This window comes from Lichenostomus cassidix, chromosome 1Aa (genome assembly GCF_008360975.1).
Source record: "Lichenostomus cassidix isolate B80296 chromosome 1Aa, HeHo_3.0, whole genome shotgun sequence".
Classification (NCBI taxonomy): Eukaryota; Metazoa; Chordata; class Aves; order Passeriformes; family Meliphagidae; genus Lichenostomus; species Lichenostomus cassidix.
The window spans coordinates 52,194,656-52,219,404 of record NC_139480.1 but is presented as its reverse complement, the minus strand read 5'-3'; the positions used below and the strand labels follow the sequence as shown (position 1 = coordinate 52,219,404).

General features: G+C 38.6%; 1 protein-coding gene across 6 annotated transcripts in view; it reads left to right on the top strand.

Annotated features, from left to right (window-relative positions):
* Positions 1–2,012: 2,012 nt before the first annotated feature.
* Positions 2,013–24,749, top strand: part of CCDC91 (coiled-coil domain containing 91) — a 92,657-nt gene continuing 69,920 nt past the window's right edge. The window contains exons 1-5 of one of the 6 annotated variants that reach the window (XM_085048958.1): positions 2,023–2,124; positions 3,573–3,672; positions 20,659–20,701; positions 20,806–20,884; positions 24,073–24,230. In XM_085048958.1, the coding sequence (XP_084905084.1) occupies positions 20,672–20,701; positions 20,806–20,884; positions 24,073–24,230 (267 nt within the window). In that variant the 5' untranslated portion in view covers positions 2,023–2,124; positions 3,573–3,672; positions 20,659–20,671. The other 5 variants (XM_085048957.1, XM_085048955.1, XM_085048959.1 and 2 more) reach the window with 5 other exon arrangements.

Here is a 24,749-nt window from a genome sequence, read left to right as displayed (position 1 = left end):
AAAATCAAAACAAAAGTGCTTTCATTTTTCTCATCTACCAAATTCTGACATGGAAGAAAAGTAAGAGAAATCTGATAATGGCCATTATAAAGCATTAAACTCAGGAATAATATTAATAATAATAACAACAGCAACAATAAAAATAATAGATTGTTGTAAAGAATATATTTACGTTTACTGAATTTCAAAATGGAGAAAATGAGCTAATTAGAGAAGTCTGCACTTTGAGGGGACATTTTTCTTTAGCTAAGAAGAAAAGTGTAAAGTTATGTGTATGTGTATTAAATACTAATTCTCACAACCCAAAAGACACAGCTGTGCTTTAAAGACACAGTAAAATTGTAATTATCTAATTTAGCTTGGTAAGAGCTACTTTTTCTTGGCTTTTTGCCCAGAATACATTTATTCCTTCTGCAAAAAGAATATAATAAATTCTAAAATGAAAAGGAACATGTTACAGAGATGCAATACAAGAACACATTGATGATAAATGTAACATACTTAAGGATTACTGTCTTCAGTAACCCAAATTTACATTAATCTGTACAAAGAGAATAATATCTTGCAGGTAAAAAAAAAGTGAAACCTTCAGTTTATTGACAAAACAGGATCAGGCACTCCAGGCCTCAGAGCAGGTTTGAACACCATCCCGGAAAGAACCTCCTGAAGTTCTGAGAATCTGAACGTTCACTTTTAGCATTACAGAAACCAATCGAATAACTACTGACTAAAACTTTATAGAACCTATTGAATGTACCAACGTTAATATAGAATATTGAGGAGGTTTTTTAGGGGGGGAGATATTTTTTTTTCCCCTTTTACATCCAAGAAGAAATTCTACCATCTGACTGACTTACATAATGGTCTTTAGCTGGGATAATAGTGCAGTAGAAGATTAACTAATGCAGAGAACAAGCCCTTAATTGCTGGTTTTGTTTGCTGAGTATGAGTATTTCACAAACTTCCATCAAACTGTCAACTTTTATAGTGCTCAGGCACACAGGCTCCAGCTTTCTTTTTTTTTTTTCCATGGTGTATCTTGGAAGAAGACTGATAAAGTTGCCTGTTATTTACCCCCCAAAAAGTAATGTTCTGTAGCTACCTTTGGCAACACTGCAGTCAGGTGCAATGGGACACATAACCTACACTAGCATGTCTTTTGGATTTTTAATAATATTCTGCTGAGGCCCTGGCACAGGGTGCCCAGGGAAGCTGTGGGTGCCCCTGGATCCCTGGCAGTGTCCAAGGCCAGGCTGGATGTGGCTCTGAGCAACCTGGGACAGTGGAAGGTGTCCCTGCCCACGGCAGGGAGTGGGTCTGGATGAGCTTTAAGGTCCTTAGCAACCCAAACCATTCTGTGATTCTGTGATCCTACATTTCTTCATGTAGTATGGCGAAGAAAAACCACGGCAAGGTACTGTTCCAGTGCCATAGCGTTAAATCTTTCTCATTCTACGCCCTTCAATGTACTCGCCAAGCATCTATCTACAGGATACTGACACTGCTTGTTCACAGAAGAGGTCCGCTAGTGAAATTAACCTGTTGTTTTCCCAGTACATCACAGCGTGCCATTCACAACTTGGCTCCTTGCCCTTACTTTGGCCTCTTAAAAGTCCACAAACGCTTATCTCCCCCTGCCCAGCCCAGGGCGGGGTGTGCTTGCACAGATGATACCAGCAGTGATCCCAGCGGTGATTGATCCCAGCGGTGATTGATCCCAGCGGTGATTGATCCCAGCAGTGATTGATCCCAGCAGCGGCTCCAGGGGCTGCCCGAGCCCGGCCGGGATCAGCAGCAGCTCCCGGCGCTGCGGGGGCTTCTCCCGACTTCGGGAGCTCCCTAAACACCCACAGAGCACTTCAGAAAGGAAAAGCTCCTCATTCTGAGTACGGCGCACACTGGGGGTTCCCACCAGCCCAGCACGCCCAGGTGGTAACAAGTGGCATCTTTCCTAGAGCGGAATTCCCAAGGACCCGCCTATCTAGTACACACTCTCCGCCTACCTAATGCATATTTATCCCCGTGATGTAAGCTTACGCAATGCTCGAAACACAAGGTTCTTTCCTTCATTAAGCAACTCCTATTGTAGAAGTTATCTGACGCCATCAGTTGCGTTGCCAAAAGGTGAGACAGCCCAGCGCGGGGACAGACAATTCAGCCAGGAGCCATCAAGGTGACCTCGGCCGCGGGGCTGGGGGAGGCGGCCGGATCCACATCCGGGTGAGGCCGGCGGGCGGGCGGGGAGCGGGCGGCGAGCGGCGCCGGGCCGGGCCAGTCGGGGCGGAACGGGCGCTGGTCCTGGCTGGGTCATGGCCCTGTCTGTCGGGATCACAGCCTTGCCCGTCGGGATCACAGCTCTGCCCGCCGGGATGGCGGCCCTGCCCGCCCCGGGTGCGGGAGCGGAGCTGCGCTGGCCCAGCGGGCGGCAGAGCCTGGCCGGAATGTGGCTGTGGGGATGGTCCTGCGATCTCCGGCTCCACCTGCCTTCACCTTTCATTACCTGCCTTCTCCTCCCTCCTCCTTGGTCCTCCTTCATCCTCCTGCCCCAACCTCCCTTCTCCTCCCTCCCCCTGCCTCCACCTGCCTGACTCCTCCTCCGAGCCCTCCTGAGCTGCAGCTCACCCACCTTCATTGCCTCCTCCTGCTCCGCCTGCCTGAGCCCTCCGAGCCCTCCCAGTGCCACATCGCTGATAATCGTGTCCTCAGTGCTGTGGGAATAAGGGTCTACAAAATAGCGTTTTAGAAGTGTACAGGAGCGGTGGCCTGCCTTCCTTCGCTGCACCTTCGTTCCCTGCACCAGAGAGTTGGTGTGCCTGTCAACGGGAACACCCTTAGAGTAGTTCTCTAGCCCAGAGGTCTGAAAATCCTGGCTATGAGTTCTCTGCTTCTTTGCTTCCAAGGCCAAACTGCACATGGCCAAGTTTTCAAACGTTGTCCAGAAACTTTAGTTGTGAAATATCCTGTCTGATTTTTCAGAGGTGCGTGGGTGCCTAGTATCTGTTGCTATAAATGGAGTTAGGTGTTGGAAGTATTTCTGAAAATCTCTCTGAATCTTCAGGCATCTAAACCAATTTCTATGCATCTGGTTTTTAAACATTTTAGGAGTTTGAGGCTTCTGATATGTACAATAAGGTTGATGGTGTCCTCTTGGTACCTCAGCAGCTGAGCCCTACCTTCTGCTCTGGGATATTGTCACAATAAACTCTCTGCAACTTTGGTTCTTGTCAGAGGACTGTAGTTTATCTCATAAGCAATTTTTCTTTCTTGTCTTAGCAATTCGTTTTGACTCTCAATTGCACACTGTGAATACATCTTTTGCCACCTTGCTGCAGCATTTTAGAACTTTGGGTAGTTTTTGTCACAGTGCTGGAACACCTGTTTCAGTAGATCTGCTTAATATTTTTGTTCTCAGCACTTTCTGGCTGTTTGCCTTTCTGCCCTTCAGATTTTGGTCTTCCATATATATTTTTTAAACATATGACCATGTTCTGAGTGCCTCCACATCCATGGCTTGAATGTCTAAAATAAATGTTGATGCTAGTGTTGTAATTACTTCCTTGTTTTTCCTTCAGGGGCTCTCAGTTTCTCACTCCCTAATACTGGAAGCAGGCTGCTGACCATCCTCAAGCACAGACTGCAGGGCTGTTGAGTGCAGTAATGATCCTCATGCTGGTAGGATCTGAAAGAAGAAAATCACAGTAGTGTTCAAACAGGTGATGCTTGGATGCTCAACGAAGAGTAGATAATCCCAGAGCCTTTTTCAGAGCCTCTTAAAGACATTTTAAAGAGTCTGACTCTTGAGAGTCTTAAGAGTATTTTGAAAGAAGACAGTTAAATACAGGAGATAAATTTATGTGCTCTGTGCCTCAGTGTGATTTTGTGAATAGTTGCACTAATAATGCTTTCTGCTATTAGTCTGGGCAATTGAAGCTGAGATGGTGTTTTACTGTAGCTCAGCTGAGTAGGTGGGTGGGTCATGTACACACCAGATTGAGACAATTGGTGTTAAAATACGGTCTTGTCACCTCTGGATTCCTTTTTACCCAAATCTTACTCTGAGCATTGCTATAATTAAGTTTAAGGCTTCCTACCAGTTAGATTTTACCTGGAAAACTGAGCATACCTGGTGACACATTTGCTTCTGTCATGTTCACACATAAACCTCCACGAGGATTTGGAGACACAGTGATCAGCCCATGCTTCACTAGGACTCTTAATGCAGTTTCAGTCCTTTTGCACATAATTAGGGGCTCCTTGACTGTTTGCTGCAGGTCTTGGGCTGTTGGGCCAATTCCTTCACATTTCTTCCCAAGTGACACAGCTGCTGCCAGAGCTTGGTGAGGAGTACCTGCTGTCTAGGCACTGTTAGCTGTTTCTGTGATGTCAGGCTGATGACAGCCACACAGATTTAGAGGTGCCAAAATAGTGATGCTGTAAAGCATATTTCTGGTCCAGAGGAACAGTTGGATCACAGTCTTAAGGGCAGTAATTCCCCAAATCTTTACAGAACTGCTGAGACAGATATCTAAGCACGGTGTCTCTTCGAGTGCTTGGCTGGGTTCCTCCTGGCTTACTGAAAACCCAACTTCCAGGAAAGCTTGCAACACCAAATGGGAAAAGGTTCGTGGTATGATGGAAATGCATTTTTTGTGAATCCTTAAATGTAAAGTTCACAGCACTTTCCTGCCCATGTTCAGATACACGAGTCGTGGTTTGTGCCTGCAGGGCCCAATACCCTCATGTGTGGTGTCATCTGCTGTTGTCCACCTGTGCAGGGCTTGATGCTCAAATGCCCTTGCAAGAAAGTTCTTTCTGCTCATGGAAAACTAATTTGGTTATAATAATGGAGGAAAAAAATTCTGGTTAAACCAATTGTGATACTCAGAACTTTTTTAGCTGTGGTTTTCTTTGTGGTAGAGCTTTTCCCCCAGCACACTACAAGTTCCAGGCTACAGACTTGAAATTTAAAGTCATGTGGACTAAATCTACCTTTAAGTGCAGTGTTAGTGGCAGACCATCTAAAAAGGGTCTCAAGGTGACTTTCAGACATACTTTAAGTTACACTTCATTACTTTGTTACTTTGATACTTCTGAATGTAAGAAAGCATCAGAAATTCAAAATGCAGGACTTGTTTTTCTTTTTTCTACCTCATACTTCTGAAGACTTAAGATTTATGTGGAAATAACCCCTGCTGTTTTTAGTAAAAGTAAATAACTTAAATTTGAGGGTTGGATTTATCTCTTCTGATAAGGCCTCTTGCAACCCTAATCTTCCATCATCACTTTGCATCCCTTAAGCAAAGGTACCTGTTCTCCAGACGTGAGTCTCCAGAAATGGTATTATTTTTACAGCTAAAATTTAAGTGATTTGTAATTTTCTTAATGCAGAATTATATTATCTAAACTTTCTCACTGTACAGTAGGATTTGTGTTACTTTGTCCTGAAAAGTTTGGGATTGACCAATGTGAAGAACTTTGTTTTTCTGACATAGCAGAGTTTTTTCCTTTCTATTGTTCAGTTGGCAGATTTATTTTAGGTGTGCCTGAAGTGAATTCTGGGGGTTCTGTCCACTCTTTCAATTAAACCATTAAAAATGTAAAGTCCATTATAGGGAGTGGTCGGAGAAGCAGAATTATGTAGCCATAAATTTCTTCCTAAGTGATCACAGAGGACTTTCTGAATTAAGAAAAAAGTGAATGGACTTTTTTTCTTACATGTACAAGTGGGAATGGATGTTCCTCAAGAGGTTTTTAGGGATGTCATTTTTACAGAATTCTTCTGCTGTTTTCCAGCAGCTTTATGTGCCATCTGTGTCTGCCTTAAGTTTCTTTGTGTACATGAGGCTAAAATTTCCTGTGATCACCTTGTTACAGATGCTGCCTGGTAATCTTTGCCATCCTTTGAATCAGACCTACAGGAATGGGCATAATATTTTTAAAGCCATTTTGGATCCTCAGAAAGAGAGTTATTTATCATACCTATGTAATGCTAATAAAAAAAAAGCAAGTTTTTTTAAATTGTCATTGGAGTGATAAAAATTCAGGGTTTTTATGTGTTTCAGAGAAGAATTTGGATATGGATTTAGCTTAAAATATGTCTTCTGTTATATTTGCAAGAATTCTAAGTTTTACTTTTAAGAAAATCAAGGATGTCTGAACCATAGTGCTAATTTAGTACAAAAAAAAAAAAAGGCCTAAAATCTCAGGCAGTTTGTGGAAATCTGAGGTCTTTAAAACCCTCCACTTAGTGAAAATGTATAGGGCTAAATTCTCATTTTTAGGGTTTCCACTAACAACTGTGGTAAGAGTTTTAGAATGTTGAGTTTTCACCTTTTCAGCACTTTCCTTGATTAAAGAACCAAATTTGAACCTTCTTATCTGACAACATATGGCATCATAATACTCAAAAATTTAACTAGTCAGGCAATTCCACTAGTCTTTTCACTTCCATTGAAACATAAGTCAGGTCTCAATCAGTTCTTCAATAAAGTTCAGGAATATTCCTGTCATTTAATGCAGTTCTGGAAAAAATGGCAAATTTTGGTGCAGGTACATTAACTGATTCTAGGTGACTGTGCAACAGTAATGGTTGGGGCCTTTTATTTGCTTGGTTTTGGAAAAAGAATAATTAATGCTGGTAGCAGGGGTGGCTTGAAATTGTGAGTTTTGCTTCTATTCGTCTTTCCTCTGGATTTTAAGGCTGTAGCAGATGTGTACAGGGTTGAGCAAGCTGTGCTGGAGGGTGAGTTGCTTGTAGGAGTACAGCTGGAATCTGGCACAAAGGGCTGACAGTATTTAAAACCTTTTTTTCTTTGGAGATGAAGGATATAGGGTGTGCAAGCACATGTTAAGGTGCAAAACATCCAAACTCAAATTATTCCAGTCTGAAAACTAGTAATTTCAAGGCTGTAGCCTTGGATCTGTTGCTAGAGCTGTTGTTTTCCCTCCAACAAAGAACTTAATGAGGGATTTAATGTGCTGTGTAATTTCTAGAAATGCAGTTCACAGGGGCATTGCTGTCAATGTTTGAGCCTGCTGACGGATTGTGTTTCAGTTTTTGTACATACTGGAGCATTGTACTCTGGTTATGAACCATTGCATTCTTGAGAGCCTCTTGTGTGACAGCCCAGCCACACCGAGGCACTGCATCTTTTGATCCCAACAGAAGATGGGAAGATGAAAAATCTCTTTCAAGTGACAATAAACGTGGATGAGAATGGAGTGGAAGTTCCATACTTCAGCATGGATATGATGGAAGGCATGTCCTGTGAGGAGCAGCCAAAAACTTTGGGTTTGTCCATTCTGGAGAGCGGGAGGCTCAGAGGTGCCTCTGCGAGGGTGGCCGGGCAGGGGAGAGGCTTCCAGAGAGGTGGTCGGTGCCCCAGGCGTGTCTGCTCCTCAGAGGCACTTGGACAATGCCCTTCCCAATGGGCTCCAACTCCTGGTGGGGGCTCAGTTGGTTGGAGCAGATGATTGTTATAAGTCCCTTGTAGCTGCAACTGTTCTGTTCTGTGAGCACTCTGGGGAGGGGATGCAGCTGTGTGAGAGGATATTGAATAAATGTGAGCTGAAAGGGATGACAGATACTTGCTCTAAGCTGTGGACTTTCCAAGAAAATAACTGCTGTAGACTTCCTTGCTGTTGCACATGTTCTTTTGGGCACACTGGCTGGAGGCAGAAGAAATGTGGAAGAAGGTGAGCAGGTTTAGAGGTGCTTCATCAGTTAATAACCATAATCACAAAAAGTGAATATAATCTACAGCAAACCAGCTTGCTTAACCTAGCCCTGGAAGTACTTTAAAAATCAAACTGAACAAACGCCTTTCGTCTGGGAAGCAGAGACTAACGATCCATTGCATCAATTCATAAACAATTTGAACTCACTACACAAGATTATGAAAGGATTCTTTGTAACAAGCCTTAAAATTAGAAGCTCATAAGTAATTATTTTTGTCTCCCTCCCTGGTGTTTATATTCAAGTGAAATAATTATGCGTAAAATTTAAAGATTTGAACTACAAAACTTCCAAAGGCTCAGAAATGGTTTTGTTTTCTCAACTTCTGTTAAATTGTAAATAAATAAATATATTAAATAATGCACTAAATATTATAAGTTCATTCTCTGTTTCCCTAATGTTCATTCTATGTCTCCTTCAGGTTTCTGAATAAAGTGAATACAGGTAAAAGGTATCCAATATTCTGCATATTGTTACCTAAACATGGTCTTGTAGTTCTTTATTCCTCATTAAATACTTTGGCAGAACCCACTGCGTGTGGGATATTTGAGTTATTTTTTTCTTGAGGTGGGCTTAGAGAATGATGGAATTGCTTTACTTTGAATTTGTTTTAGTATCCATTTACATTAAATTCCTATGTTTTCACTTAAATATCTTTTATTTATTGCAGAACACAGTGATGATTGGGATTCTTTAACATTTCTGAGAAAAAGAGACCTACAGTCAAGTTCTTTCTGCTAGGCTTGCTTTTTTTCAAAACTTAAACAACACTTTACTATGTTACCGTTCTTGAGCTTAGTGTGTGTGTATAGAGAGAAATAAAGTGGAAATCCTGTCTCTGAGGATTGGAATTTAGTGTAGATTTAAATGGAAACCAAAATATTTTAGCATGCATTTGCCAGTTAAGCTTTTAAAAGGACTTTCCATCGGAGGCAACTTCTAAAATAGTGTTAACAGTGAGTTTCTGAAGAGGTTTCCACGTGATGCACATGCTACAGTCAACTTGCTTGAGGTTCATAAGCTGCCAGAGTGAAAAATCAGCATCTTGGCCTGATCGGCTGTAGGCTGAAGAAAAGTTGTAGTTGGTTTGAAATCATGGAATTGTAAAGGTTGGAAAAGACCTCCAAGATGGTTGGCTCCAGCCATTGACCTCACACTGCCAAGTTCGTCACCAACCCATGTCCCCAAGTGCCACATCCACACATCTTTTATATACCTCCAGGGTTGGTGACTCCACCACTGCCCTGGGCAGCCTGTTCCAGTGCTTGACCACCCTTTTGGCAAAGAATTTTTTTCTCCAATATCCAATCTAAACCTTCCCTGGCACAGCTTGAGGCCATTTGCCCTTGTGCTGTCCCTTGTTCTCTGGGAGCAGAGCCTGACCCCACCTGGCTGCCCCCTCCTCTCAGGGAGTTGTGGGGAGCCAGAAGGTCCCCCTGAACCTCCTTTTCTCCACCCTAAACATCCTGGTGGGTTGGACTGTAACACACTCCCACCAGGATATCTGCCTTGTTGGCCTTCCCCTTGATTTTTACCCAAAACAGTTTTCCCCACCACTTTTTTCTTTTTTTTTTTTTCCCTGAAGAGTTCTTACACATTTGGTTAGCACTAATGGACAACAGCATTGTAAACTAACTCCAGAAGGGGACTCAGAAACTGAGTTTGAAACCGTTCTTGTTTAATCCACTTAAAATTATTCTTACAGAAATTTAGGATTAATTACAGTGTGATGAATGATAAAATGAGATACTGATACTCCGGGACCAGATTAGTTTCATTATTAGAACATAAAAAATAGGTTCTGCTTTAAGACTTTTATGAATGCTTTTTCTAGTTAAAGAGCACTTTAAAAGTGTGTGATACAGCTATATAACTTCCATTGATATGAAAGGTTACCTAGGATTGAATTAAGTTATCCTTATAAATGCACTCAGGAGCTGCCTTTAATGTTTATAAAGAGACCTGACTTGCCCTCTCTTGGGTTTGAAAGAGCAGTATGTGTTTAAGAATCTTGTTTAAATGCAGAAGAGACAAGAACTAATGTACTTGAAAATTTAAAAAACTGATGCAAATTGTACTTTTGTTTGGAAAATATTACATTTAAATTGACTGTGTGCCCAGAAGACTTTGCTGTACATAGATCCTTTGTTTTACTATCTGAAAATATGTGTGCTTTATCTATCTATATCTATAGCTAATCTATATCTATCTATCTATATCTAATCTATTTATCTATATCTCTATATCTATATATCATCTATATGTATATCTATGTATACACACCTATGTTGCTCCAGTGGTTCTTGAACAGTTGAGCAAAGTTCATAGTTGATTTTTTGGGTTTTGTTTTGGGTTTTTTTTTTATTATAGCAAGCATAAAATATGTGATATAAATCCATTTTACTTTCAGAGCATATCTTTAGAAGTAAACCACCTTTGCATTGCATTTATAAGGTGCCAAGGTAATACTGTTAGAAAATTAACTTATCAGTGAAAGGGTTCAAAATACTTTTACGAGATCCTGACTTGCTGAATTGCCTTGAGGTATTCCAGAGTGTGTTTAGGAAAGGTGGAAGAGGTTAATTTACCAGTTTATTGTGATGTGAACTGTATTAAAGACATGTTTCTAGTAAAATAGATGAACACTGAGTAGTGAGAATGCTCAAAAATAGTTACAACAAATTTAAATCACTTTTTATAAGTGGTGATCTAGATGTAGTATATGTAAAAAACACTTATAAATGAAGTAATTTTCTTTCTAACATACTTGAATATTTTTTATAAAAAAAAAAAAGGAAAAGTTAACAAAGTTGTTGCAAAAACAGAATGCATTTTCATTTTAAATGGTCGTATTCTGGTAGCATCTATACTAAAATTTTTCCAGTTTCCTCATAGTGTAATTTGCACCATGATCTGATTACAGTGTCTAGCTAATAAATAAATAAATAATTTTATTTTCAAAAAAGAGATTTTTTTAACGTTAATTTTTATGTCAACATTGAATCCCATGGAGAAATGCAGATGTGTATTTAACCTGGTTTAACTCTACATGACTGCAGGACATGTGGGATTGGTAAAGCTGATGAAGGATGGAACACTAACAGTGTCTTTGGTACAACAGGGACTACTGATTAGCTTTTGCTTATTAATCCAATCCTGATTTTCCCATTGAATTATAGAACCACACACCAAATCAAAAAGTGAGGGAAGGCTGAAAACAGACCAACATCTTCAGAGTTGAATTTAGTTCTAGTCTTAAGCAGGCTGCAGGTCCTGGTCAGAATTCTGGTGCCAGCCAGCCAGGCTCCCTCCTGAGCAGCTGCTCTCATGAAACGTGCTGGGTTTGAATTTCTTGAAATTATTTTGGCGTTTTGGATTAAAAATAAAAAGGTTTTTCTTTGTTCCTATTTGGTGAAATGTTTTACAATAGTAATTTTTTTGTGTAAGTTGTGCAGTGAGCAATATTTGTCCTGGGGAAACTAGTTATTTGGTTATAGGAGTAACTAACATACTACTCATGATTAGTGAAGGAAGATAGTTGTGATTTTTTCTGTTGGTTTTTTTACAATCATGTATTTTAGAAGATGACTGGATTAGCTGAAGTTGTCCATTCACATACATTTTTTTGTCAAAGCCTCTACAAAAAATTATGGTTATCACCTGAAACTTTTAATTGCTAACTATGGGGTTGGGTTTTTTTTTTAAATTACTATTGAGTGTAAGTGTAGTGTATAAATGGTTATTGTTCAAATATTCAAGTTTTTTCTTGCTGACTTTAGTCAAGCAAAACTTGTTTTCATTGGGAATTTTGCTGACTGAAGACTATGTAATTGCCCAGTAATTAATGTAGTTAAAAGATATCACTCTACATGTAGTTTTCACATTGGAACCTGAATGTTCTGCCGGTTTTCTCAGCATTGCCAGAAGGGATACTTTTGCATAGTAATTTCTGGATAGATTTCAGTAGTTCACTTTAAACAGTGCTGGTTTCAAAAGCCATTAAGCTCCGGTGACTATGTAAAGTTCTTGTTACCTTAAATAATTCCATGAATTCTCAAGTATATTAGATCCAATTTCACTGTCCTTATATAAATAAGTGTCCACTGCAGTTTGTTACTACTTTGTTCTTATACATGTATTCTATGTGCATGGAAGTTTTATACTCTGGGATGAATATCTGTTAGGCACGCATTTTTTTCCAATTTAACAAAGGTCTTAGAGGATGTACCAAATTGTGATTTAAAATAAATTGCATGGGAGAAGGAGCAATTGGTTTCTCTTAGACCAGGAAGATGTGGGGCAGTTTGGTTTTGTCTGTTTATTTGGGGCTGAGGGGAGTTTAACTCTTCTTGACTGAGAAATAATTTTTGCTTAGTTGTTAACTGCTGTGTGATATTCTTGGAATCAGTGCCCTCCTCACCTACAGGGTACTTCAATGTCCTGGGAACTTGTTGGGTATGGGACCTCTTAGGAAATGTCTCCCTCTTTCTGGAAAGGGCTTGGTAGTGCTGACAAATCTTCGTCAAAACTTTGGGACTAGAGAAGAGCTGCATTTTGGAAATGCGTAGTAGGCATTAAGAATCAACCTGAAGAAATAAATTCTTTTAAAGTATTGTGATCTGATTAAAAGAAAAGCATTTAGGCATTGAGCCCTAATCCCATTTTCACTCTGGCCTGATCTGGGATCTCTATTATGGCAACTCCCTCAGCATATTACAAAGGCATTGATGGCAATCAGCCTTTTCTGTGAGAAGTAATTTTTCTTTTTTTCCTTTGATCACAACAGAGAACGTATAATTATGATCATATCCAGTTGGTCAAAGGTCATGTGATGAAAGTGTTAGGTTGCATGCCTAGGAGCAAACCCAAAATGAAGATGAAATAAAGGAAGATAATGTGCACAGACATTCTGGCAGCAATGCTTTCTGTTGGAAAGCACTTTAGCATTTTCATTTCACTTGGTTATGAGTTGGGAGCTGGACAGTGTGAAACCTCTTCAGTTTGCTTTATAAGAGTCATATGAAAATGAATTCTAAGTCACATCTTTAGTTCTTCTTCGTGAACCAAACCATCCCTTTAGGAGGGTATGGAAAATCAAATTCATCTGCTTAATATGTGAACAAAAAATCATCAAGTCTTCTTTTTAAGTATTAGTAAAGGGAGAAAAAGGTGCAATGATGATGCATTCTTCTTTCATTGTGGGAGGGAGAATAATATCTGGTCTTTTCTGTTTCTAATCACATATCTAGAGCTTGCAAAACAAAGGATTAAAAGGGTTATTTTTTTAATAACCAGTCGTGTTGTATCTCAGTATTTGCATTAAACTTCCATAAAATTGGAATTCCTAATAGGTGATTTTAAATAATCACCTATTAGATTTAAATATTAAGAAATTAATGTTATTATGGTTATTGAAGGTGTTCAAGACTAGCGACTGAGTTATATAAAATCAGGACTTGAAAATCTGAGACATCATTGTTACTGTTTTTGGTGTCATTTAGTGTCAGGGAAATAGCTTAATAACTTTTTTTTTTCCTGAAATCTGTACCTTTCTTTGGGAGAAGCACTGTACTTCCTGGGTTTGGAGGAAGCTGAGGTGAGTTTCATTAATTGGAAAAGTGAGTCTTCCTGTCCCTTAGGAAACACAGAGGAATAATAAAGGAAAGCTCTGTATTTTTATTTAGTATAATCCTATCTTGCATAGTAGAGTTACCATCTGCTGCTGGTTTTGTGGGGTTTTTTGGTTGTTTTGGGTTTTTTTCAAGTATCCAGGGTCACCTGTCAGCTTTTCTGACATAAGATTGTAGTGATAAGCTGTAAACTCTGACGTTTCATAGTTTTTGTGAACTGTCTATATGTACGTTAAGGAGTATTTTTTGATAATATTCAACTATCAGGTCTACTGATTATCCTTTATATTTAGACCTTTGCTATCTTATTTTACATTTAATTAAGAAAAAAAGCCTCATTTTACCTATCTACAGAAATTTTAAGGTCTTTTTTTTACTTTAAAGATTCTTTATCTGATGAAGGAATGTTGGTCCTTACAATCAGTGATTCACTCAGCACCAGATTTTCCTAGGCAGTGCATTGTGCCAAAACCTGGTATTACCTTGGGTTTGGTTTTGTTTAGTTGGCTTTTTTTACTTTTTTATTTTCGTTTAAAGCATATATTCTTCCTTAATGTGAAAGGTCTTGAGTCCTCTTTTCATGACATTAATGGCATTTATTAGTACAAGTTGCCACACATCCATATGAGCATGTATTCAAAGGCTTGGATTTTTGTTTGACATGTTGTTACATTAAAATGTGTTGCTATGATGCTCTTGCTGTAACTCAGATCATGTCAAACCTTCTGTTTTCACATACTTGTTCTGTGGCAAAGTTCCCTTGAGGCAGAACTTGGTGCCTTTTACTCTTGGAAAGCTTTGCTGTTGTGCAGACACCTCTTTTTAAGTTCTGTTAAAGTACATCACTGTGATTTGCAGGTAAAAAGAGCTGATTGCATTTCCTATCACTGCTTATTAACAGTAATGAATGGAGAAGCTGGAGAATTTCAGTTGGCAGTCTTGAGTTCTTGAAGCTCAGTAATATTTTTAGTGGGAATGCATTTGAAATACCTGTGACCCTTCTGTTTTACTTTTAACCCCTCAATTTCTTAAGTTTATCAGACTTAACCTATAGGACAAAGGTCACTGTTTGTTCTAGCACTCCCAAACCCTTAACAGGATGTGTTTCTGTGTCGTTTATTTACTTCTAAGTAAAAAGATGATGTTCCTAAATCAGTGCAGTACAAAAATTAAGCATATAGGTGGAGTGCTCAGTTGCATAAAATTCTTGGAAGTGATACTGGCTCTTCTCTGGGAGGGAAGCCCTAAATAGCAAACCAGTGGGTCTGTCAAGGCCAGGAGGAAGATACAAACTGAGATTACTGAAACTTGCTCAAAGAGCCATTGATTCATTATGAACCGTTAGACATTTCTTTTTGAGAAAAAGAATTATTTGTAGATGCCTTACCATGTTCATGATCGGATAGTACTATTTAATGATTCCTAGGAAGGGTTTTGAATGAATTAATGAATTGATGAAATATTATATTACTTCTAAAGAAGAAGCATTCCCACACAGTTTTTCTTTCTTATCAGGATTTTCTTTTTCTTAATGCCAAAAGTTCACCTCAGCCTTCTTCAAGAAACATTTCTGTTGAGTACAGAGATTTATGTAAGACATTTTTTCTTTGAGCTCATGATGAAAATATTTCATAGAAACATAGAATCATAGAATGGTTTGGGTTGGAAGGGACCTCAAAGATCATCTCTTTGCAACCCCCTGCCATGGGCAGGGACACCTTCCACTGTCACAGGTTGCTCAGAGCCACATCCAGCCTGGCCTGGAACACTGCCAGGGATGGTGCAGCCACAGCTTCTCTGGGCACCCTGTGCCAGAGCCTCAGCACCCTTACCCTCTTAAAAGTACCATACATTTGAATGGAATCAATTGCAATATAAGCAACTGCTACTGTAAAATAGGCGAGTTTGAATCTGCTGTCTTTTTTATGTTCGCTTTTTCTTATTAGACAGGTCCCTTTATATGATGGAATACACACTGGAATGTGATGGAGAACACTGGGATTTTGGTGATGCCTGATTTTCCCTGTCTTATGGTGGGGTAGGAGACACAGCATGCAGAAATGTTAAGGTGGTTTTTCTTGAGGAAACTTTATAGATGCTCTGAATAGATTTTAGTTTCCATTATGCTGTACATTCATATTCTGGTCACTCTTGGGCTAGATATCCTTTGGGATATGTGTATTCTGTAATAAAAAAATTTCCAATTAATGGCTTAGTAGCTATTATAAGTTTTTAAGACCCCAAATGCTTATCCTGCAGCTGTAATTGGTACAGATCAGGAGAAAACTCTGTATCAGCTGGGTAAAAAGAAGAAAGTTTGTTCCTGTTTTAAAACTTGGAAGAAGTACTTGGAGTTTTGGTGACAGAGCCATGGGGGAAAGTGCGTGTGAGCTGATGAGAACTTGGTGATGCAGAAATTTATCATCTGCCCTGCACTTTATCACAGAGGCATTGCCAGTGTATGTGCTTTCTAAATAACTATTTTAAAATTCTATTTTATTGGGGGTTTTTTTTGTTTTCTTTTTTTTTTGCCTTTTTTTTTTTTAATCTCCTACTTATCCTGGGTAGACTTTTTGGAGCCGGCAGTTTTGGCCAAAGATTTATTCTTCAAATGCTGTGGTCTGTGTTATGTCCAGTGAAGAAACAGCTAATAAGCCTGTCCTGGATTGAATACATTGGATGAGGCCTTTAGGAAGCATAAGAATGCATGTAAAACTGCTAAGTTGTCATAGGTAGGGGTTACCTAACCCTGGAGTTTGCCAGAAATACAAATGCAGCAGCCCCACCCTCAGCCAGCTCCACACACACTGTTCTGACCAACCAAACAGCAATGTGCTCCACCAGTTTTTCCTTTAAAATGTACAAAACTCGGCCTCAAAGTCTAAGTTACAGGCTAGGTTATTTGGCATTCACTTGATTGTACCTGGCAAAATCAGTTCTCTCTATTACCACACCAATTTAGATTATCAGGTAATACATCAGGACTTGATTAATTTGAATTCTCACTAACCAAAGGTGGACATGAATGAGGAAATCTTGCTAAATCACCATTTGGTCTTTCCACCACTTTTGCCTTTTGGATATGAAGAATACCAGGATTTCTGGTGGGATTACAACATTCTTTCTCCCCCTAACAGTTGGAATGGGGATGAGGGGCGTTTTTTTTTCCCCAGTTTACATTTCTCTATCTTATTCCTTGTGAATGGCTTCTGATCTCGCTATGTATAAAAACATGATTTTGGTGTGTCTGTTAGGTAAATGCATTTCACAAAGTTCTCATGACCTGTTTTAAGCTGCTGGCCAGGCTTTTGTGACTGTATTTGGCACAGAAGAGCTTGTGAGGTTCTCAGATATGCTCATCAATCTGGATAAATTAATCAGACATGCAGGAGAAAGTCTTGAGCAACCTCATCTGAATGCAGTGTTGACCCTGCTTGGAGCAGGAGCTTGGGTTGGATGACCTCCTGGTCTGACTTTTGGCAGCAGTTATTGTTCCATTTGATGGATACAAACCCGTTGATAAAACCTACTCAAAATTCAGTGGCTTGCGTATTCATTATCCATGGAAAGTTTCCTTCTTTTCACAGAGTGTGACTGGAGAGCTTCTCAAGCCTTTCAGGACATGACTGTCTGAGAACTGGAATACTTTGCAAATAACCTGGGCTGGATGACCTACTGTGTCTTTTCCAACCATAATTTCTATGACTCTGTAATTTTGAGGTCGACTTCTTGTTGCCCAATTTTACAGTTACTTAATGCCAGTATCAGGCATATTTCAAGAGACCACATTTAGTCATGGTAAGACTGTGTGGGTTGTTTTGTCTTTTTCTGTTATTTTTCAAATCCTGAAGATTGTCAGCACTTAATGTATTCTTTCCTATTCCGGTGCCACAAATAATGTTCCAACCAATAATGTTCCAAATGTGAGGAAAGAAAAATCTGATTCCCCGTTTTGCACTAGATGGTTGATTAAAATAACTTGCCCCCAAAATTGTTGCAGTTCTAAGGTGAGGTGTTAGGCTAGTTCTGCTATTCATTTGTACCAGAAATGCATTTCCATCGTGAGATTAAGGGGTAGAGTTGAGAAATTTGGTCATATTTTCAGCACTGTTGTGAGTTAAATTTATAATGAATTATTAATACATTTCTTAAGAGCTAAATGCACATGTACCTTGAGGACCGTGAAAGCCTCCTAAGAATATTCTTGATTAATTTTCTTTTTCTAAACAGTTATTTTAACATTGGTATGGCCCTTATCCCTTTTCCCTGCACCAGGCTCTGTACTTATGCAAGAAGATACCATATTTTGGGAAAGACATCCCCATAATAAGAACCCCTGCACTAACAGTCTTTGGAGAGAACCTCAGCCTCTGAGTTTTTCAAGGGCCTTACATCAGCATCCCTCAGGATTTATTCCATCCTTTCCATCCTAATCTGGTGCCTGCATATTTGTGATGCATGCTGAGTTTGCCAGTTTCTAGTGTTTCAAGATTTATATTTGTCCATGGCAAACAAAGAGTGGAAACAAATCAGGATTTCATTTTGAAACAGAGGTGCATGGAGGTGTATGAATATATATTATACACACCCAAAAAGCAAACAAACCTAGCTGGGGGAGAATGGCTTAGCCTGGAATTCCTTTGGGGTCTCTGAAGAATAGAAATTAGAGGATTAACAGCTAGGTCTGAAAACACCATTGGTGCTATAGAGACTTGCTTGGAGTCTGTTTATCTTTTATTCCATTTCAGTGATACGTGGAAAAATTCATGAATTAATCACACTGTTACAGCCACAAAATGTCTGTGTTTAAAAATTTTGGAGTGAAGGTAATCTTAGGTTAAAATAGACCAGAGATTGTTACCAGACTTAAAAAACTGTATATGAAATGCAATAAAAGGATGATGGATTCAATAACAGGTTGTTCTCCGGTTTTTCTTTTGCCCTACATTCTTTTTCTCTATCAAAACTTCTGTTTTATTTATGCATAGTTTCTTATAAATGTTCTTGTAGGAGAAATGGAAATCCTCACATGTTTTCCTTACAGGGCCTTCTGTCTTTACTGCCTCAGGTCAGTGTTGTATTCGAAGAGAAATCAAAGTAGTTAATCACTTCTTAGAACATGATTTTTCATATTTTCTATTCTTGTTTGCCTTTTAATTTTTTTTTCAGAGTGTCTCCATTTTAGCATGCCTTTCCAAAATTGCTTTAATTCCTGTTGAACTCCTCTGAACTTGTTCCAGTTCATGTTTTTAAAATATACTGCTGAATGTACTTTCTCTGGCTGAGACATAACCAGTTCTGAGATGATGGGAATAATGTCTCTTGCCCTTTGTGGAGAAAATCTGCTTGGAAGGAACTTTGTGTAGAGCCTGTAGGACCTATTGATGTGATCCAGAGTGTAGAGATAAAATACCTTTCTAAAGGCTCACTTTCTCCAGCTGGCTGCTCTGCCTGCTGCCTGAGCACTGTGTTTTGCAGGGATTGTGTCAATCACCAGTCTGGTTTGGGTTGTTTTTCACGGAATGTGGCATGAATACAGTGACATTCTCAGTTTGTGCTCTCTGCATCAGCAGTCTGTGCTGCCCATACAACCTCCATCCACCGTTTGAGCTCACACGTGCTGTGTTCTTGAGCTGCTGATTAAAGCTCTGAATGTTAATAGAGTGCATGAATGTTTGACCAATTAACCTTAACACTGATGGGAAAAATACCCAACTGCCTGCTTTCTCTCTTGGAAAATGAACCAGCACAGAGCCCAACCAACACAAAGCCAGCAAAACCCCTCGTAGTCCCAAAAATGATACTTAGTTCTTACACCCCATGTGAATATTGAACAATAATTTAATTTAAACAAATATTTCTGCTTATACTGTGATAGGGATGATTTGTCGTAGAATCACAGAATGGTTTGGATGGCAAGGGACCTTAAAGATCACCCAGTCCCACAGGCAGGGACACCTTCCACTACCCCAGAGCCACATCCAGCCTGGCCTTGGACACTGCCAGGGATCCAGGGGCAGCCACAGCTTCTCTGGGCAACCTGTGCCAGAGGCTCAGCACCTTTACAGGGAACAATTCCCAATATCCCATCTAAACTTACTCTCTTCGAAACAGTCCCTTTCCATTAATTTTTTTTTTGCAGTAATAAAAGTTTATCCAGCCTATAGACTGTTTTAGCTGAAGTGAATTAGCTTTATAAACATTTTTACATTCTGTAAAGACCATAAAGGTTTTTTGAATCATCCTTCATTTACATACCAGAATCATATACATATATATAGTTAAATACGTAATACCTTTCTTTCAACAGCTTTGTATATCTTGAGTTACTTTCATTAGCTGAGTAACTTAGCCTGCGTTTTTTAAAAAGGAACTGCAATTTAACTATAAATATATCAAAATGCCACAGAATTCAGGGCTACAAGTCAAAAATGCTGATCAGTTTGTAAAATCTTAATCAGCTCCTCCATGAAACCTAGGGACGGACCTCTGTGGTAGCAGAAAAATTTCCAGAAATTCACCACAGTCTTTTTCCAAGCTGCAGTTTGTTCTGATGTTGCCAGACAGCTAAGAAGAGATGGGAAAAGCAGGAAATCTTTTTGGATTTAATCACAGTGCTGATTTGGAAAAGCAACTTAACAATGGAAAATATTTTTTAGATTTTAAGCCATAAACACAAAACTATACAAAGTCCATGGTGGATCATTACTGCATTAAGATAGATTGTTTTCCTTATGAGTGAAGATAACCCTTCATTTTGAAATCTGGTGGTCAGAAATCCTCTTTCCTGGATGTATTTATTTCTTTGTTTATTTTTAAAATATATATCCAGAATAGATTATTTGCTGATTTTAGTACCATTTGTTGAGGTACTGGGGACCTGGCTGCTGTACTTGAGACCTTTAGATAAAACTTTAAGGGTAGCATCTTTCTATTTTCCTCTATGAGACAACTTTTCCTGCATTTTTGCTTTCCAAAGCTGTTGGATGATGTTGATGGGCAGTGCTTATGTTTCCCTAGAAGTTATTCCAATTCTCTTGTAAAATACCCAGTTTTTTCATGTTTAACTTGATCAATAAGAAAGTGCTTCTGAAGCGAGATCTTGAGGTTCTTGCCCTTCCATCCTCTGTGTGAAAAAGTTCTTATTTAGGCCCCTTGATCTGTTGTAGGACTTAGAAAGGATGGAGACTTGAGGAGATGAGACTGGAGGGAAAGAATGAATGCTCATTTCTGAGTGAGCGGGGGATGAGGTTATGAAAATGTTTTAAAATCAAGATTTCTTTTGTTTTCTAGTTCCTGCTGAAAGATGGATGATGATGACTTTGGAGGATTTGAGGTATATTGTTTGGATTGCTTTACTTTGAAATGTAATTCTTTTCAACTGTTTTATGGACATTTGTAGCATTTTTAAAATACTTAACAATTTCTTCTTGTTTCCAGGCAGCAGAGAGTTATGAGTTTGGAAATGGTGAAAAACAGACTACATCTCCTGCTATCGCTTGGGCGGCATTTCCTACAGGTATTGACAAAATCCCTGTAAAAAAAATCTTAGTATTCTATTGCTGGCCTTATGTATTCACTGTAAAAAGTAGCGTTTAGAAGGGTGTATACAATAAAATAACACACAATAAGAGAATAGCCAGCAGTCAAAACTTGAGCATAAGAATGTTCCTGAGCAATTATTTTGGGAAGCTGCACTTCTCGAAGTTCAACTTTTTGAGGAATGAAAAAGAAATTCAGTTTATACAGTTGAAAAGCAACAGAGCTTCTTCATTCCAAGGATATTCTTTACTTTTGAGTATGGAAGATCTGTCGCAAATTGTGGGAAAACACAAAAAGTTAAAACCAGTATTGTGATGAATTCTTTTACTTCCTTTGGAGAAAAGGGGAGGGCTGAGAATGATCCTTTTTACTTAAGCAGTTTGTAAAGTTGAAAAATATATTAAATATCCTTTATCTCAAGCAGAAGCAGAAACATTACGGAGCTATTTTATTAACTTATACAACTGCCTGGTGCCTGTCTGGATTTTAAGACATTAATTAAACTTTATTAATAAATGTGTAACATCAATAGAACTAAAAGATTATGGAGATGTTACTGATTTTGTTGTGGTCTAGATTTCACTCTCTTCATAAAAAGAAGCATCACTTTAGCAGCACTGGGGGGAAAAAAATAACCAACAACTCACATTGTATTGTTACGCAGAATAAATCATGAAAAGTAAGGCAGGGATTTTGCTCAACACAAGTTCTCCATAAATAATTTTCTTCAAATGTTTTTATTAATTTATTTCTGGCTTTCATCTGTTACAGAGTAATTAGCTTTGTTTGCCATTGAAGCAGCATTAAACAAATACTAAGCAAATGATATTTTTCCAAATAACTTTATTATCCATCTTGTAATTTTCACTGATATTCAGAATTACTGCTTCAATTCAGTAGCATGTCTTAATGTGTTCAATAAATTTAATCCAATATAGCTGTGCAGTGTCTGTCTGTCACTGAAAGTCAATTAAAATCCTGTAAGGTGTGTAGAATTGAAATTATTTGTACATCACACAGAAGTTTTTTGTATTATTTCAAGTGACACAGAAGTCCTAGGGTAGGTTATACCAAAGTATTTTAAGTATTTCAAAATTAAAAGAAAACTCCTGTGTTCTGATTATTTTATTGCTGTAAAATCTTTATGTGACTTTTTCATGCAAATGGTGCTGTGAATAAATTAGTTTATTGCAATAGGCAAGATTTTAATGGTATTGGTGAAGTGCTTTTTAGGCATTGACTTGTAAATTGACTTATTTAGTAACAGAAATAACTAAATTGTTGGCCCAAAGCTATCTCTATATAAGATGCTCTTCTTTTACCCTAGAAATAGCTCTGTAAGGCTTGCTGAAAGGGTCACTGAATTGTAATATCAAGACAGAGGTTTTGTTTTCAGAATTTCTGATCCCCTGGGGATTTTAATAATTGTTTGAGCTTCATTACCAGCATAAAGACATAGAATTTTCCTTGCATCAGCAAGATTGCAGGCGGTCACTGATCTCTGCTTCTGTTAGCAAACTGATGGTTCTGACAGTTCTTACACACAAACCTGTGATAGAATATTCTTAATATTGGGAAGTCAGGGCTCCAGAAATTATTAGATATTTTTTAAGTACAGTTCTGGCAATAACTTACATCTGCATCTTATTTCAGCCTTCTTGGGCACATGACTTTTGATATACCTGTAACTGAGTGCATGCTTCTTTCCTTTATATTGTTGCAGCTCTGATCAATGAGCAATAAATTTATTTGGAAATTCGTCAGGACTAACAGACTTAGCCTGTTGGAGTCAAGTCAGGTAGTTCTATCAGAGGCAAATTTTTGTTTCAGGGGATGTGAAACTGAAGCTTATGGTAACTAAGGCATGGCAAGCAGGAATGATTTAGGGGTTCTCTTTATAAGCGAATTTTGAGCTGAACTAAAAAGCAATTTCACCAGTATATACACAAGAGGAATGAATTAAGAGCGCTTGAATTACAGACATCGCACGTGTAATTCTAGGAATGTCTAATTTATGAATCCTTAACATTGCTGAAAAGCGAAAAGAAGATTTTGTAAAAAAGATGTTTCAGTGATACCTTGGAGAGTTGCCACCATTTCTTGTCTTCTGCAAGGTCATGTGTTTAGCTGAAAGTTTTAAACCACAATGTTCAGAAGTACTCACCAGTTGTTGCTCCTCATTTCCTAGGCTTCATTTTGACAGCTTAAGAAGTGAGGATTTTGTTTCTGGGTTTGTTTTTAAGATGCTAAACATTCAAGATGCTAAACATTACTATAACTAGAATTACTGAAAGCTCCACTTGATTGTAGAAGATTCCACGTAAAATTCTGCTACCTGAAAAATGGAGTTTTATTTCTAGTATTGGATACCCCAAAATATGTGAATACCCAAAGCTTTAATCCCAGCGTGTCTGCATATGTGCCCTGTCTCAGTTGCTGTGTCAAAGTTAGCAGGACATGCTGTTAAATTAAAAATGTATGCAAAACTTTCTATTTTTCTTTCTTTCTATTTAGTTTGTTTAGTTTATGTCTTTTGTGAAGGCATGATTTTCTGTTGTGCCTGGTTGGTAATGCTGATCCACTGTTCAGGATTTTTATGGCATAGGTGGAATTTGCTATGGAAGAGCTCTCAGTCTTGTATTAATTCCATTTAAGTTTTATTAGCTAGAGAGTAATTTACTTTGTTGTCTTTTTTCTCTCTTACAAAATATAAAACTGCTTTATCAGGTGTCTTGGCAAGCTGTTTGTAAGTGTCTTCTAAAATAGTTGTGGATCTTTTTAACTTTAAGTTGTATAAAACCTAGGAAATTACAGTTTTCCAGTTGACTGAAACTGATTAAAGATCATGCTGAAGCTGAAAGGCTGTGTGAATCAGAAGAGACAGAGTTAAAACTGATCCTTTTGAGAGCAGTTGTCTTGTAAAATCTCTGTGTGAATTACAAGTCTAAATTTCTTGTGACTACGATTTTGAGCGTCCTTAAGTTGATACTGCTCAAAAACATTGGCACTTTGAGTGGAATTATTCTTCAGTGCAATTAGATTGTAAGAGGTACACAACCTTGCATTGGTATGACTAGACTTGAGATGGGTTTTACTAGGATAGACTCCAGAAAGAGAACTAACTTTTGAGTGGTTCTTCATATTGTGTGTGTTTTGCGTTTCTAGTGCCTGAAGTCCATAGATCTCCTGATGTTCTTCTGGAGCACTCTGTGCCTTCTTCCTGCCTGGTTCCTTCTGACTCCTTCCTTTTATCAAATGATGACGTGGCAAAAGCTCTTCAAACAGGCCAGAGTGTGATAAATCCAGCTGTTCTTGAAGACCCGGTAAACCCACAATGTTTGAGCTTCAGTATGGGAATTCAATGTATTAAATATCAGTGTTGTGTCTTTTCTGTGCACATTCAGGTTGAAACGCTTTTTAAGGGCAAAAGGTCCTTGCATTTCAATGATGCAGACATTGAAGTTAAATGATTTTTAAGTTGTTTATGAAACCTGTAACTGATAGAAACCATACTACTTTGGTATGGACTGCAAGAGAGAGACGTGTATTAGAGTTATTAAAAGTTAAAGGCATGTTAATGGTACTGGACATGCATTTAGGAGGCAGCAGCAGAAAGGTTCTCTCAAAAGAATTGGTTACTGTTAAAGCTGTAAAGGTTACAGCTGTACTTATATGTCATATTTGGATGTTTTCTCAAGTCGTTTTGGGCCTAGATTTTTAGGATTTTCAAGGATGGGACTGAGCAGCCTGATTAATGAAATGTGGCCCTGCCCATGCCAGGGCATTGGAATGAGATGATCTTCAAGGTCCCTTCCAACTCAACCCATTCTAGGATTAGAGGA